Source organism: Peromyscus leucopus, chromosome 2 (genome assembly GCF_004664715.2).
Source record: "Peromyscus leucopus breed LL Stock chromosome 2, UCI_PerLeu_2.1, whole genome shotgun sequence".
In the NCBI taxonomy this organism is placed as follows: Eukaryota; Metazoa; Chordata; class Mammalia; order Rodentia; family Cricetidae; genus Peromyscus; species Peromyscus leucopus.
In genome coordinates, this window is record NC_051064.1 from 11,364,183 (window position 1) to 11,381,500 (window position 17,318).

Below are 17,318 nucleotides of genomic sequence, written 5' to 3' on the forward strand. Positions count from 1 at the left end.
CCCTTTCATGATCCATTAAGCAGATACTTATTAAAGTGTTCCCAGTTGCATTCTGGAAGAAGTCACTATGTTATGATAAAATGCCCTGGCAAAGAAAACTTTTTAAAGCAAGGGTTTATTTGGCTCACATCTCCAACTTACAATTCATCATTGCAGTGAATTCAAGGTGGCCAGAACTCGAGGCAGAGTCACATTATATCCATAGACAAGAACCAGGGGAAATGAATTAGTGCATGCATCCTAGTGTTCATTTGGCCCTCTCCATTTTAGAATTCAAAAATTATTTGCTCAGGAAATTATTCTGTCCAAAATTTCTGTGTAGCGTCTGCTATTACTGATTGATTTATCTTAGGAATTTGCTCCAGTACTGGGACATTGTCTAGCAGAAATGTTATACTTTCAGTCTGAAATGGATACTAAAATTAAGATGTGTTTTTCTCAAATCAATTAACTAAACAGAATCCCCAACAGGTAGTAAAAGAGACATTCTAAATCTAAACAATCTCTCACTGATGTTTTTGGAGGACTGTTTCCCCTGTAACAAGGTGACAAGTAATATGAACACATTCTGCTAGATTTTTTTTAGGCAAATAGACTCCTAAGCTTCCCTTGGACCTCATTTACCAGGATATCAATGAAGGATTTCCAAAGGTCATTCCAAGAGGACAGCTTTTTTTTTTTTTTTTTTTTTTTTTTTTTTTTTTTTTTTTAACTCCAGGAACTGAGCTGCTCTCACAAGCATCATACATGCTTAAGTGAGAATCCTCAAGTAAGACTGGAGAGAATGGGCCTCAAATCAACAGGAAAGGTCTTAGAAGTAGGTATTTGGAAAAACCCTTTTTTCCTGGATCCCAGGTGGTGATATATTAAGACAAGACGTTCTGACACCAAGTGGATCCAGTGTATGGTCCCGAGAAGGAGAAAGGATTACTTTACCTAGGCATATCTGAGTCCCTCTAAAAATGTATGATAAATAACTCCACCCCCACAGCTGCCTGTAACACTGTCCCTCTATTTCAAAAGAACCAGTATGGTTCCTGTTTCAACATAACAGACACATCCTTTATTCAGAATAAGGCACAGTACCGCTTTTCTCTGCAGACCAGAACCTGCGATCTCACCAGCACAGACACTGAGCTGAGCAAACTCCTTAGCTCTCAACATGCTTGACCTTGACACCTGGCCACACACTCCTCACAGTGTCCTGCTGCTGACCCTACTGCTGAGACTCACAGGTGAGTAGATCCCAGGAGTACAGTCACCTCTCTGCCTCTGTCTACCCCTGCCAATGGAACTCGAGGACTCCAGGTAAGCAGAAGAACTGCCACAGGAGAGAAGGTCAGAACACTGGGGGCCTAGAGACAGAATCCCATGGAATGCTCTGCAAGTCCATCAGTTACAATGTGTGGCTAGCAGCATCCTATCAGATAATGCTTCAAAAACAGTAATTTGTAATGTTTTGGTACTGCACTCTCTGCTCACTTCCTGAGACACTGAGGCTCATATGCAGGCAGGTGATGTGGCTAGAGATATGAGGTGTCTCTGCCAAAGCTCAGCCACCATTCCTGCCCAGTCAGTTTCCTCATCTGTCCTGTGTCCTCCAGTTCCTTCCTCATCTGACCTCAGTCTTCCCACTGAGTGCTGCTTCTTTGAGAAGCTGTACTACTACTTTTTCTTCCAGGTTCCTGTGTTCTCTTGCTAGGGTTGACATGAGAGGGTACCACAGCCTGGTGGCCCAACCCATAGACACTCATTTCCTCATAGTTCTGGAAACTGGAAGCCCAGGGTTGAGGTGTCCACTAAGCTATTTTCTTCCAGGATGCTTCTGATGTAAATTGTACCTTCTCCTTCTGTGTTCATACATGACACTACCTCAGCATGTCTCTGTGGACCATCTCTATGTTTTGAAATGAAACAAGTCAGATTGGCTTAATGATCTCTATTGACCCATACTTCTTTAAAGACCCTGTTCCAAATACAGTCTCATTATGAGGTACTGGAATTATGGCTTTGACATATACAGCGAAAGAAAATCATGTATAACAGGTCTCGACACTTCCCTGATCTTCTTGATCTTCTCCAGCGAGTTTTATTTTCCTTCTACTTGTGGCAAGCAGGATTATTGACACTCCAGTTCCTGTTCATGACTCCGAAAGGTTGTTTGTCCTCAGTTCCTTCCTTGGCCATGGAGAAAACTCCCTGGCATGAGGTCTATGTTTGTAGTCCTCAGGCTCCCACTTTGGCTCAGGTGTCATGTCATCTAACCTCACAGACGTCTACCTTTTACAATGTCCCCATTACACTCGAACTGCACCTCAGACTACAGTAAGAGATGAGTCCTTCTGATGATTTTGGCACTTCCTGAAGGTTTTCATATTTTAAATATTTTAATATATTACATCATTTTCATACTGTCTCTTTCCCAAATATATGACCTCTGTTTCTTGAAAGTTCTCTCTCTTTCTTTCTTATATATACACACATTTCTATCTTTCTCAGTCTATCTCTCTCTCTCTCTCTCTCTCTCTCTCTCTCTCTTTCTGTCTCTGTCTCTCTTTCACACACACACACACACACACACACACACACACACACACACACATTTCTTCATACTTTCTTTTGTTTGTTTTTTTCAAGACAAGGTTTTTCTGTGTAGTTTGGTGCCTGTCCTGGAGCTCATTCTGTAAACCAGGCTGGCCTCGAACTCACAGAGATCCACCTGGCTCTGCCTCCCCAGTGCTGGGATTAAAGGCGAGTGCTACTATGTGTGCACATACACACATTTCTAAATATGTAAATATGACTTGCTCAATTATGATGTTATCTGAACAAACACAACACCGAGAGACATTAATATTTCAGGGGGATATCCCAATGAAGAAGACTGTGTGTCCCTGCTCTGTTCATTTATCCTGCTTTGCTTTACTGCTGTCTCCCTACCATGGTGTCTGTCTTCCTACAGGCTCCAAAGACACAGGACAGCTGTGGGTGAAAAGTACTAAACTGTGATATATAGTGCAGCTTCTGCTGTTCCTGTTTGATTTCTCTTAGGGTTTGCTTGGGTACTGGATTGGTGTCTAGCAGAAATATTATACTTTGAGTCTGAAATAGCCACTAAAGTTGATGTGGTAAAGCCATCATTCCCAGATAAAGGCACTACTTTGAGAGAGATGATTGAATATTTAGAAGTTAAGGTGGAGATGAGCAACATTGTTCCATTACACACTGTCCTCATGAGCAGGCTCTGCCCCTCACCTGAGACCACAGTAATGGAGCCAGTCAACCCTCTGATCCCTGAACTCTGAAACAGGGAGACAGAGGAAATATTTACTTCTTTGAACTGCTGGTTCAAGGTCTTTTTCAAATGAATAGGAAGCTAATTTAGCAAGCTACAATTATCTCCAGATACACATCTGTATCAAGAGCTCGATGCAGCTCCATAATCTGTGCCTAGCTCCATGACACTGTGCATATCATCCAGTGTCAGTGAATGATCCATGGCTCAGCAAATCTACTGAGGAATTACTTTTCAATGTTGTGAGCACTCACCATGTCCCAGATACTGTAGAAAGTACTTCATGGTTCTACTTCATATGGCACCTATATGTCAGGTTAATGTTCTTGTCACATCACCACAGACACAAATAGGAAACAGAAACACAAACAAGGGCAATGTCTAGAGCTGTGGTTTGAACTCAGGCTGTCTGACTGAGGTCATGGGATTAGCAATCACTCCTCCCAGAGAGTTTGATCTACCCCTTGAACTTTAGCCTGATGAAGTGAGGACAAGGTCTATGGTTCTCTGATCCTGGGATCCTCAGCTTCCTCCTTACATGCAAACAGCTTTTCTTTGGGAAGCTCACTCACATGGGAAACTAGGTTTCTATTTCTACATAAATTATCAATTTAAATTAGGGTTCAGTGACATGGGAAGATGTCACACTGAGCAAATCATACATAGGGGAGAATTTATTGAATACTGACTATGAACTAGAGGCTATTGAGAAGAGATCCAACATCCTTGACCCTTACTCTATGTACCATGCTCTGTTCTCCTCTTTGCTGAAACACTTTCTCTGGCATCATTGTGGCACGTGACAGGCTTGAGTGTTGCTGTCACTGTTGTTCTGCTGGACACGTTGAATGGTGAGGCTGGAACCCCTGTGCTAGTGTGCTAGGATTTCTGTGGACTCACAGATGAGGATGTAAAGTACTGCCTGACCTTCCACAACCCTACCTGTGTGAAGTGAGAAACACTTTCCTTGCTTAGATAGTACATAGCTATTGCATTCTGGGCTGTGGGAATGGAACAGATAAGACGGATGGAGTTTCTCCCAGACAAAGCTTCTGTGCAGATTCCAGATGGTCACTCAAAATCAGCTAAAGCCTGTACTGACTGGATGCTTCCACTAGCTATGATCACCCACATCCATGCAAACAGAGTTAGCTGAGATCCACTCCACAAAGCAGATTGCACAGTTTTCAGGATACGTAGCTCAGTTTTCTGTTTCCTCTCATCCCAAAAAAGCAGGCTGTAATTCTTCTCTGGATTCCTTCCCTCTCCCATAGTTGGTTACCTCAAAGTGCAGCTGGCTACTGCTTTAGTTCTTTGTGAGGGATGAGGTGGGTCCTGGGCACATGACATTGAATTTCACACCTCCCCATTTTACCTTTATAGAATTAAATTTATTAAACTACTTTGTAAATGTCAAAAACATTATTTCATTTCAGTTTCTATTAATAATTTAAAGCATCTATGCTAATAAGAAATGTTGCAGAGGAATGGCTACTAAAAATGTGTTATGTTTAAGCAAGCCTACTGGAGAAGCAAGGCATACATACAGTTTCTACACTTTCTGTTTTATTTCTGTCTCATTATTATAAGTCTTATTGCTTAATAAAATTTAAAGTTACAATTATGTTTTAAAATACTATATTAAATCAGTCATTGAAATTCTAAGAGTTGCTACATTTTTCAAATTCTTGACATATGTTATCATAGTACAGAGGCTAATTAGGTCTTTTTAATTTTTATAGTATTTTTCTAAAAATATCTTTAGTCTCTAAATTTAGGATTTCCAATTGGAACAAATTATAGAACTTAAAAAAATTATTTATATAATTGGTGTACATAGCCATGCCAAAATATAAATTACTTATATAGGCTAGTATAATCTAACCCATTCATATTATTTTTCCCATATTTGATTTTTTAATCAGTAAGTTTTCTAAGACTATACACATGTTTGCTAGATCTGGCATTATCTCACTGCACCAGGCTTTAATTTCACAAAGTTGCCTTTTGCTTTTGGCCTAAGTTATCTAGGGAAGCAGTTTTTCTACAACAGATAGTCGTGTTTGAGACCTAACAGTGACTGTGAGGCATGAGCCCATCCCCCATCCTTCCTATTAGCTCCAGATATATGAACTTCCCTAAGGCTATTAATGAAAACTACCAAGATGGAAGATTAGAGCTATGATTACCAAACAGCTGAGTGGGAACTGGTAGCTCAGGATGCTTTATGAAATTTTAAAATTCCAGAAAGAAGAACCAGAGTTGTATTGTCTTTTAAACTGGGCCTTATTCTCTGGCATTCTTTATTTCAACCCAAGGGAGCCTATTAACATTTCCAGCATAGCAGGTATCATTGTAAGAAAGAGTTTTAACTAGGAACATCATGTTTTCTCTCTTGTGTTGATCTTATAGTGTTGTCATGTGTGGAATCCTTGGTTTTACTTCAATTCTGGATGTATTATTTTTGGGAGGGGGAAACCAGGAACACACACACTATCTCATTGCCTCCTGGATGTTGAAATTTCTGATAAGAGCTGTGTTCACATCATTAGCAGGATGAGATGAGTCATGCTCCAGGCTGCTCTCAGCATTCTCTGTTACTCCTCTTTGTTTGTTGGATTCTAGAGTGTGCTGGTGTGGGCCTCTCTGAGTTTATCTCACATTGAATTAGCTCAGTTTGTTAGATTTATAGTTCTTATATTTTAATAAACCAGGAAGGTGTTAGACAACAGTTCTTTTTCCCAATAATCTTGGCAGTACACTCCAAATTCTTCAAGTTCTTCTCTTTATTGTACCCCTGCCCTTGCAGTGCTGACTGAGTGATGTTATGGTATCCTTTTCCATGATTTTAGAAATTTTTTATAACTTGCTAAATCCTCTGTGGACCCTGCCCATTGGACTAAGTTATATACATCTCAACTCCTCGATGCTGTTTGGTTCCTTCTCACGGTTTCTCTTCACTTGGCGTTATTTTTGCTATTCAGATTCTTCACCTTCTTTCGTGCTTTTTCACACTTTTCCTTTTGCTTTTTTCATATCTCAAACAAAGTGTTGTACAGTCTTGGTCCAGTAGTGTAGTAGAGTGAGCACAATACAGTGCTCTAGCAGATCAAGTCCAGGCAAGAAGCATCAGAAGTGTCAGAGGTATGGGACTTAGAGTCACTGAGCAAATAGGGGCTGTGATGAAAGACAGATGACAAGGAAGAGCACAGCCAGGTATCCACACCATGTGCAAGGAAACAAACAGGGCCTCCTGGAGGGTGGGGTGCTGTGACCCTGTGATTGTTGCCTTATTACAGTAAACTAGACCTTCTGACCTCCAAAGTGTGAAATAAAATATTTCTGTTGTGTCAGACCACTAGCCTTTTACGAATCTATTACATCATCCTTAAGGTTACTATAATGCTGGGGTTGGAGAGATGGTTCAGGGCTTAAGACCACTTGCTACTCTTCCATGGGGCCCAGGTTCAATTCTGAGCACCCATATGGTGACTTGTAACTATACATAACTATAATTCCAATGGTGGTGACACCCTCTTCAAGCTTCCTTGACCAGTAGGCATGCATTTGGTGCACTGACATACATAAAAGCAAAATACCCATACACATAAAATTAATTAGGTAATTAATGTGATTATAATATATATTTTAAAAATTAAGGTGCACGCTATTGCATATTGCGAAGTATTTGTGGCATTATCACTCCAGATAATAATGCAACCTCATTGTGAGCTAAGGGCCTGACCTAGAATCTTGTGATCAAATGTACACCAACTATTCTAGCACTTATGTTTACATATCACTGGTCTAAAAAAGTATGCAATCACATCTAATACTATTATATAAGAGGTGCCACATGCTATGTGCACAGAAAATGAAAACCAGATACTGATTGAAGCATGAGAATTCCAAACAGAACTGGGACTTCAATCAAAATACTGCCAAGTTCTCATTGTCTCTGTGATTCATTTCCTCATCTGTTACATTCTCTTGTTAAGGCACCCAAGAGAGTGGATCTGTGATCACATCATGCTGAGCTCTAGTACATAACAGTATTTGATCACAAACTAGAGGATCCTCTGGGTTCCCATGAGGATGAGCACTGACTGATGTTTCCTGCAGGAGCAGATACACGGGAGCTGAAGGTGATCCAGCCTGAGAAATCAGTTTCTGTCTCTGCTGGAGCATCAGCCACTCTGAACTGCACTCTGACCTCCCTGCTCCCTGTGGGACCCATTCAGTGGTTCAGGGGTACAGGGCAGAGTCGGCACCTAATATATAGTTTCACAGGAGAGAAGTTCCCCAGAGTCACAAATGTTACAGATGTTACAAAGAGAAGCAACCTGGACTTTTCCATCCGCATCAGTAATGTCACACCTGCTGACTCTGGTACCTACTACTGTGTGAAGATCATCAGAACAGAATCTGACAGGGAGCTTCAGTCTGGGGGAGGCACAGTGCTGAATGTGCTTGGTAAGTACTGTGTTGTCCTCCTCATCCCCGATATCTCCAACAGGTCAAAATGTGCCCAAGATTCTGTGAGCAACAAGGAAGAACCAAGAATGTAAGTGATCCTCATGTACATAGGATGACTTTACCCCAACTGTGGGCCAAAGAAGCAGAGGGGCAGAGAGGACATGATTTTTTAGAGGTGCCACTTCTGGTAAATGGGAGTAAATCTATACCCTTGTCTGCCTCACAATACTTGTCTTTCTTAATCTGTCTCAATCTAGTGGCTACATAAATATAGCTGATGCCATGTTCAGTGACAGGGACAAACCTGGCCTATACCTCCAGAGTGTATTATCTCACCCGATTAAGTCTTCTCTTTCTGCCTGAACAACCTGGGCACAGTGTACACCAGGTTCCACTCTAGATGTCAAATGAGATGGCAAGAAGCAGCCTAGCAGGAGCTCTTTACCCAAGGTGTGTGTCTCCTCCCAAGAGGAAAAGCACATCAAGGCAGAGAGTGGCAAGGCCAGAGCATAGTGTGCTTTTCTAATTTTCTCTTCATCCACAGCACACTAAGATCTTTTCACATATGCCCGTATTCATTGTAGAATCTGTCACCATTGGTTTAAATGCTGGCACCAAGGTAGGTCTTTGTCTTGGATCTGCCTGAAAACATTTTCTTTCCTACTTGCACAGGCACTGAAGGTTCTGGGCAATGTAGACTTAAGTCCTGGAAGTGGTCTCCACATAGACCTCAATTCACCAACATAGGCATCAGGACATTGACTTTGAACTTTCTGTAAGAGGCCTGAAGTCTTATTTCTTAATCTTGATTCTGGCAATTTTACACCATGAAGAACAGTCAGACTATCCATTCCAGCCCTGTTTGAGATGTAAATCTAGTTTGCCGGTGCCCTGTCTATGGTCTCATAGACAGTTAGTGCTGGGATCTGGCCGTGAACCCATATTTGACTCCAGGCCAGTTTCTTGCTGTCCCAGAAAGAGACACCATCTCCACACAAGAGCCTGGTACATAAGAGATGCTGAGTCAGATTTTCTCAATTTCAGCTAGCATTTCCATTCTTCATCAGCTCTATAAAGTTTCAAGATATTCATCACATTCAGTGGAAAAGGTACCTCAATATTAGCCATACCCTCACTCCATATTAGAACTGAGAACTATTCCCCTGTGTATATAAAGCATCAAAGTCCAGCAGCTAGAGGCACACTAATTCATATCCAAGCTCAGAAATGTTTCATTTGTTTCAATTTGTAGCCATTAAAGCAGAGCTACAGCAGATGAACTTGTATGTCCATAGTCCTGGCAACATGGCGCATACCTGTAGTTGGTTTTTACTATTGGGGTCCTGTAACCCAGCTCCCAAATAAATACAGAGAGACTTATTCTTACTTATGAATGCTTGGCCTTAGCTTGGCTTGTTTCTACCCAACTTTTGTAACTTAAGTTATCCCATTTCTCTTTAACTATGTTTTGCCTCTCGGCTTTTTGATTTTTTTTATTTATGTTATCTTTCTTCTTACTCCATGGCTGGCTGTGTGGCTGGCTCCTGCTGTCTTCCTCTCCTTCTCCTTTTCTCGCTGCTCCTCTTCTCTTTAGCCTAGATTTCCCCTCCTATTTAGTCTCTCTGCCTGCTAGCCATGCCTATTTCTCTCTTCTGCCTAGTTATTGGCTGTTCATCTCTTTATTAGACCAATCAGGTGTTTTAGATAGGCAAAGTAACGCAGCTTTACAGAGTTAAACACATTCAACATAAAAGAATGCCACACATCTTTATACAATTAAACAAATATTCCATATCATAAATGAATGTAACACATCTTAAACTAATATCCCAAAACACATGCCATCTGAAGGAGGACTGCTGCATTTGAGGGTGAAATAGTTATAAGGATGTTACCATTTGCCTACCTGGGTGTGGCATAGCAAGTTTTCTGACAACCTATCAGCAAAGGGAGACAAGAGGAGTGACTTCGTCCTGACACCACACAGGGGCCTCCCTCACATGGCACCCTCTCCTGCTAGCACAGTGTGTAGACTTCCTAAACTGAAGGAGTGAAGTCATATAACACACTTAGAGAAACGGCTGACATGGAGGAAATATTTCATCTTGTGAGCTTTGCTACTCAGAATCCACGTGACCTTGGATTTTCACTTTCCTTCTCAAGGCCTTAGTTATCAATTAAGTGTGGGTGGGGGTTGATGGTGTTCAACCTGGATGCTCTTCTATCTTGAATAACTTGGGAAACTGAGATAAATCCCAGATCCATGTTCCTTTAAGGTCTGATGTGCATTTTGTCATCTGAAATATCGAAAGACTCCAGAATGTTCTAATACACAGCTTGGGTTTAAAATCCATTGAGATACATTTTCAGAAACAACAGGAGACATTTGTGATTATTCCCTTGATAGAGCTCTTCAGCCACCAAGCTGAGGCATGACAACCCGTTATGCTTCACAGTAGCAGGCCCCAGCCTGCTGCACACAATATCCTAAAGCCCAAGTAATGTGCCAGTGACATTTCTCAGAGAGGTGACCCAGGGTCCCCAAGATCCAACAAAAGCAGACCATATTCAACTCTAGTCTCAGGTACACAACTACCCTATATTGCACAGGCCTGCAGGAGAACAATATCTGAAGCCAGACATTTCTCCCTTTCACTCAGAACTGTATCTTAATGACATAGTACATCACTGAGCTGTGTTTTTCAAACTTCTCATGGTCATCTGCTCTCTATAATTAGCTCCTCTGGAGGCAGTGTTTGTAGTCTTGATTGTGCCATAAAAGGCACTGGCCAACTTTGAAGATCACTAAGAAAGAGGAGGATGTCAGGGTATGAAGTTATTTCTCAAGCTGTGGGTTGGGACCCCTCTCCTGGTTGAACACTTTCACAAAGGTCTCATATCAGATATTTATATTATGATTTATAGCAAAATTACACTTATGAAGCAGCCACAAAAATAATTTTGTGTTTGGGGGTTACCACCCCATGAGGATTGCAGCATTGGGAAGGTTGAGAACCACTGGTATAAAGGCTTCTGCTCCTTAAAAGTAGGTATTTCATGAGAGGGGCAAGAACAATCTAGAGACATGCTATCTTGAGTCTTTATGGATTTTGCTGCAGCAAAGAATAAATATATGATCTCACATATAGTAACAACTGCAGTGATATATAGAATTATAAGCAAACACTTAAGCATGGGTTTCTACCTTCATTTTCATCTTTCTATGGTGACATTTTTTTTTTTTTTTAGTTCTTATGGAAGAGGACACTGATGCTCATTAGATAAAGATCAAAATTCAAATTCAACAGGCTCACACCTGCTCACACATGTTGGGGTGAGATGAGCTTTGTCATTTGTTCTGTGTAACTTGTCCACCCATGTGCACTCTGATATTAATCCCACCAAAGATTTGGTCACTGGAATCTAGGAACTATCAAGATGGCCAGAAACTCCTGATAAATAGTGATTGGTCCCTCAAACCTGTGGGGATATCAGCTATACTCGTATTTGGATACCTTGACTTCAAATAACACTCATGGTTTACACTTCTGGTTTGAAGCACATTTGAGAAGGAGTCACATATGCAGCCTGTTACACGTGATAACTTCAGCACACGACATATATATGACATGCTGCCTCCCTCTCACTACTCCACCCATACATGTGCTTTCAACCAGGGAATGTTGCTGTCTGCTCAACAGGCTCACACCTGTATTTCTTATGATTAACAGTTAGGAAATGAACCACCTTTAGCTTCTTCTGCAGAGGGTAAGCACTGTTTTCAACCTCAAATCAAGTCCAACTGAAGCCCATTTACAGATGCAGACTAGTGAGCTCTCAATGTTAAATTCAGACTTGGCACAAATGAGACCTAATAGCATGTAGTTAAGGAAAGAAAGCAAACAAATATGGGAAGCACCTCTGTGATGTCATTTATTTCCTGGGTTACTATAGATATAAATCTACAAATGTTTTCCATAGATTTGCTAGGTTTCCAGAGGAAGCCAGCAGGAGCAGATGATAGAAAATACAAAATACATTGATAATTGCCTTCCTTTGTCAAGGCTAAGAATTCTTCCTAGACTTGCTCTTCCTCCTTTACTTCCAGGGATCTTTGCTAAACTGTAGAGGCAAAAACACAAGGGATACCACAGAAGGACCAGGACAAACCTTGCCCCCCCCCAAACAAAAGAAGGAAAGAAAAGAAAAGAAAAAGTAAATACTAAAACAAGGAGGATAAACAGTTAATAAGGTCTGTGTCTGGGACACAGCTATGACCTTAGAGTGGAGCTTAGTGTGGCTGAAGCTCTGGTCTTGATTCCAAGAACCACAGTAAACAATAAGATAGTATCTAAGAAGGGTCCTCACAATGTTATGTCAACAGTGGTGGCATCACAATCACATCATTGTCTACATGCCTCTTTGTAGCTAAACCGTCTCCTCCTGTGGTCTCGGGCCCTGCAGTCAGAGTTAGTCCTGGGCAAACAGTGAGCTTCACATGCAAGTCTCATGGCTTCTTTCCTCGGAACATCACACTTAAGTGGTTCAAAGATGGAAATGAGCTCCATCGATTCGGTACTGCTGTAGACCCCAAAGGAGAAAGCGTCTCCTACAATCTCTCCAGCACAGCCCAGATAGTGCTGAGCCCTCAGGATGTCCACTCTCAAGTCATCTGCGAGGTGGCCCATGTCACCTTGCAAGGAGGCCCTCTCCGTGGGACCGCCAACTTGTCTGACTCCATCCGAGGTAAATGACACTGAATCCCAGCTCAAGCTCATAGCTGTTCAGAATGGTTTGGTCCATAGTTCCCAGCAAGCATTCATGCATACCATATGGGGGTTTAGGGGAGTCATAGACTATGGTCAGCATATAAAGAAAACTATTTATCTAAACAGAAAAAATTACAGCTGTACTGATTATGAACCATGCCCCTCATTCCTGATATTTTCATTTTACTGTTGTTATTGCTTTCGTATTGCACATGGGAGTTGTGCTTATTGATTTCATTTATTACGACACTCACCTTGTGCATCTATGTGTTAGGAGCTGTATTTAGGGGTTCTACTCTGGCACATAAACATCCTGTTCCCACATCAATAATGGAATAGGGCTGGTTCTTCCATACTTCAGCCTCTCCTCTGGGGTCTTTCTGTGCTTACGCTCTGAAGTCTCAGCTTCTGCTTCTGCTGTTTCAGTTTCACCCACTGTGGAGATCAGCCAGCAGCCACCAATGGTATGGAATCTGATAGGTGTCACCTGCCAGGTGCATAAGTTCTACCCTTCGAGCCTTCGCTTGACCTGGTTAGAGAATGGAAAAGTATCCCGGATAGAAGAGCCTTCTATGTTCACAGTCAACAAGGATGGAACCTACAGCTGGACCAGCTGGCTCTTGGTGAATGTATCTGCCCATGAGGAGGACATGTTACTGACCTGTCAAGTTGAGCATGATAGACAGCCAGCAGCCCTAAAAACCCACACTGTGTTGATCAGTGCACAGCAGAGGGAACAAGGTATTGGCACCATGTCTGGTGAATCTCCACCCCAGCTTCTTAGCTCTTGGTAAATTGGTCCTCTATTTTTTGAATGTCAAAGGTAGCATTTTGCTTATTGTATGAGAATCCTAATATCTACAAACAGTAGAATGTTGAAGTCAGCTTTCACTGCCAACTTCTGAGGGGTCTTATACATCTCTTCATTGATGTATTGATGTTCATAGCTATTAAATAAGGGAGACAGGAAGGCATCATCCTACCCTAGAATCCTGTCTCTTGCCTTTTTCCCTAACGTTTGTTATTTCCTCATGTTCATCTTCTTCGTTTTAAGTATCTTCCCTGTCTCTATTCCATTTTACACTTTTCCATGAATATCCGAGTTCTCACTCAAGGTTCTATGCTACTTCCTGCGTGTAATCCCAATGGGCCTCCTGAGCACCTGTACAGGTAGATGCTGTAGTTGGGATCAGGAAACCAACTGACTGTGAGTGGTCATAACAGGGACCTCATTTCATCCTGATTTGTTGTAATAGACAAATATCTATGTATCCAGACCCTGACTCCATACTTAGTACAAGCAGCTTTGAATTTGGCTGTCATCTCTTGCCCTTCATCGTTCATCTAATGAGTCATCAGTTTTATAGACAAGGACTCTAGGGGTGGGGAAGCAATAGGGATGTTGAGTTCTTGCCCTGAGACCTTGTGATCTGGTCTAATTAATATACTAAGGTCCCTGGGAGCAAGGTCATCAAAAGTGTATAAGGCAAATTTTGCTAGTAAAGTATTTCTCCTTGACTTGTTACTATGCTAGTACTTAGGGTGAGATAAAGACCCCTTTGTATGAATTTCTTTTATTTTCCTCTCATGAAACACCAGCTGTGGCCCTCAACTCCCATGATTTTTTACAAACTCAGGTTCCTTGTCATACAGCCTTTTTTGTGAACTTCATCTGTTGAATGAACAGTGGGTCGCCAAATTATCTGTTACATCACCATTAAAACAGTAAAGTTTAGAATATACCAGCTTCCTTAGAGTATGACTTAGGTAGATGCTGCATAATTATACCCTCTGATGGCTCTGTCATGTGTGCTCATCTACTTGCAAATGCAGTCCACAGTTGGTTCTCAGATAAATAAGGATATTTTTATTCAAATCCAATACCATAATCACATTCAATGAAATTAACTATAATTCCCAACAATATTTCAAATGGACTGTATTTTCAAAATTACTTTATAAACTTTTTTGTGTGCCATAAAATTAGGTTCTTAAAAATGTATCACCTTCCACAGTTTACTCATTAACAAATAATTTTAGAACTTTTTGTCCATTTTATGTGAGTATTCAAACTTCTTCTATAGAATTTCTTAGACGATCACATTGTCCTTTTTAAGTCTAAGTGTATATGTATATGTACGTGTGATTATATAGTGATGTTCTTCTCTAGGTACTGATGTGGAAAACTTGTCATAGCTCTTTCATTTCATCAGTCTTTTTGGAAGATTTCCAATATTTTCCTCTTCCAAAAAAACCTTCTTTCAGTGATCATATCTATTTTTTCAGTTTCCATTTCATTGATTTTCTACTCTTCTCCCATTAATATTCTTACAAGAACATGTAGAAATAGCTCATGGGTCACCAAATGATATAGAGGAAATTAGGGTCCTGTCTTGGGATTCTTAGTGCCGTTCATTTAAGAGTGGGTTCAAAGGATGGTAAGCTCAAAAAGAATTTAACTAGAGTTTGAAAATAAAAAAATCCCTTGAGCAGGCAGGCTCTAAATCTCATCAGATTCCCAGAGGTTGATAATGTAGCAAAGAAAGGGAAAACAAAAAATCAGAAACAAATAAACAAAAACTGCCATGCTGTTCTAGCCAGCACAGAGTCCACACACATGGTGAACAACAGGTAGGGAGGGAGCAGTAGGAAATAGTACTGCAGCCCATACATGGTACCAGGTAAAGCAAGCTTGGGTTCTGGCAAGCTCTGAAAGATATGGATAAAGAAGAAAAGTTGTCCCTTCTTCATCAAGCCCCAGAAAGGTGAACTTCACTGTGGCTCACCTGGGAAGAACTGTACTGGGAGAAGAAATGCTGGGAACCAAAGGGGCAGCATCTTATTAAAGGAACAATTATTCCATGACTTATGTTTAATTTGGCCTCCTAGGGCCCAAGTTGAGATTCTATTCTCTTGATGGGAAGTTTACTTAGGCTTCTGTTGCTACTCTAAGGATGGCATTTCCTTCATTCTCTTTGTTCCTGGTTTAGTTTGGTCTTGTTGGTTTCCTGGAGGTGGGAGACAATTCACTTCAATGCTTGATGCAGAAGAATTACCTTTCTATGGATAACTATTGTCTGCTGCTTTAAACAATTACACCTCTACCACAAGCCCTGGGAACAATGCTGGGATCTTCAGTGCCAGACAGTTCAGTAATTAAATTCTAAATTCCCTTCTTTGGGTGTATTTCCCAGACGACTTTTTCATGTCAGACTCCCACCAAAGAATTCTATGGTGAATGTGGGAAGGGAGGCCTTTCCAGGAAACTGTGATGTTAACACAGATGTGAAAGAGCTATAGAATTTTTGTCCTTCATCTGCACATTTTCTGCAAATAGTTTCAGCAAGGCTGTTTACAACTTCAGCATGCTCTCTTACCCCAAGAATCTGGATTTTTCTAGGATTCTTTTATCTAAACAAGGCACTCTGTAAACTCTTTCTCTCAGTGGATCATCTTTATGTGAATGTCCTGTGCCTAGCTATTCCTGGATAATTGAGAGACTGAACCTGTCTTTTCCAAGGACAATGTCCCAGGGATTATTCTAAATACCTGCAGTGAGGAACTTCTCTGAATTCCACTAACCTTGTGATGTACCTACAGATCAGATACTCCATTGAAAAGGAAATAATAATCCTTAAACCCCAATAGTTCATTCTAGATCAGAATATGAGTTGCCAATGCCCATGAACACAGATTTAGATTACATCAAATTTCACTGTGGAAGAACTTGTTTTTTGTAGTAACAGAACAAAGAAAGTTCTAAGTCAAGACACTTTTGCAGTACAATGGTGGAAAATGGAAGAGATGGGTTACAACACAGCAGAGAACCCTAATCAAGGCTTCAGATGCTATCTGATGACATGATTAGCATCTGGGTTGGTGGAAGCTAGTGGTCTGCTAAGTTAATATATTCCAAAGGAAAACTAATCTTCTGCTTGTACATTCTGAATTATTTACCTAATGATCACAAAGCTGTTATGTCAAGTACAGAGAAAAGCTATTAAGAGGGCTGAACATGGTCCAAGACAATTTGGCTCTGGACCTGAAGCATGCCAAATTCTCTAGTTCTCTGAAATTCAAAAAGTTAGTAATCATGACAAAAAAAAATGAGTTTGAAGGTTCAGCTTCTTTGTGGCAACTTTTGTTCGTAAAACCAAGTGCTATGTGTCACTGAGTAGAAATTCTTACCCAGTCTCTCTAGAAGGAAATTTGGTGACTTGGGGCAGGGCCAATGGGAAACTTGAAATCCTTTTACCATATCTTCTACTTTGAAGTATTGAGGCCGAGATAGGGCACAGATTCAAACTCCTCAGAGCTTTGATGGATGGGCTTGAGAATCCACAAATGGACCACGTAACAATCCCTGAGGATAAACTCCTTGTATGCTCTCTAATGGTTCCTGTTACCACTTGATTTCCAGGACTGAAGACATCAGATACTGCTGAGGTCCTTGTAGCTGTGCTCCTTGGACCCAAACTGCTACTGGTAATTGGTGCCTTTGCCATCTACATGCACAAGAAGCAGAAGGCCTGACTGTAAGTTAGGAAGGATGGAGGGTGTATTAGTTACTATTCTGTCAATGTGACAACATACTGTAAGGAAATTAATTTATAGAAAAGAGGATTTATTTGGCCATACTGTTCCAGAGACATATGAGCCCATCAAACCTAAGAGGCATGAAGACAGATCTGGGAGCTAAGAGCTCACATCCTTGTGGAGAACATTAAACAGAGAGAATAAACTGGAAGTGTCACAAGGCTTTTTAAGATCAAAGCTCA

The 17,318-nt window shown here is 41.0% G+C and overlaps 1 protein-coding gene across 3 annotated transcripts in view; it reads left to right on the forward strand.

The window, feature by feature from the left end:
* The first annotated feature begins 1,034 nt into the window (after positions 1-1,034).
* Positions 1,035-17,318, forward strand: part of LOC114704110 (signal-regulatory protein beta-1-like) — a 93,436-nt gene continuing 77,152 nt past the window's right edge. Inside the window, exons 1-5 of one of the 3 annotated variants that reach the window (XM_028885162.2) lie at positions 1,035-1,235; positions 7,418-7,768; positions 12,200-12,517; positions 12,967-13,281; positions 16,961-17,075. In XM_028885162.2, coding sequence (XP_028740995.1) covers positions 1,163-1,235; positions 7,418-7,768; positions 12,200-12,517; positions 12,967-13,281; positions 16,961-17,073 — 1,170 coding nt within the window. In that variant the 5' untranslated portion in view covers positions 1,035-1,162 and the 3' untranslated portion in view covers positions 17,074-17,075. The remainder of the gene's footprint in view (positions 1,236-7,417; positions 7,769-12,199; positions 12,518-12,966; positions 13,282-16,960; positions 17,076-17,318) is intronic. The other 2 variants (XM_037202375.1, XM_037202374.1) reach the window with 2 other exon arrangements.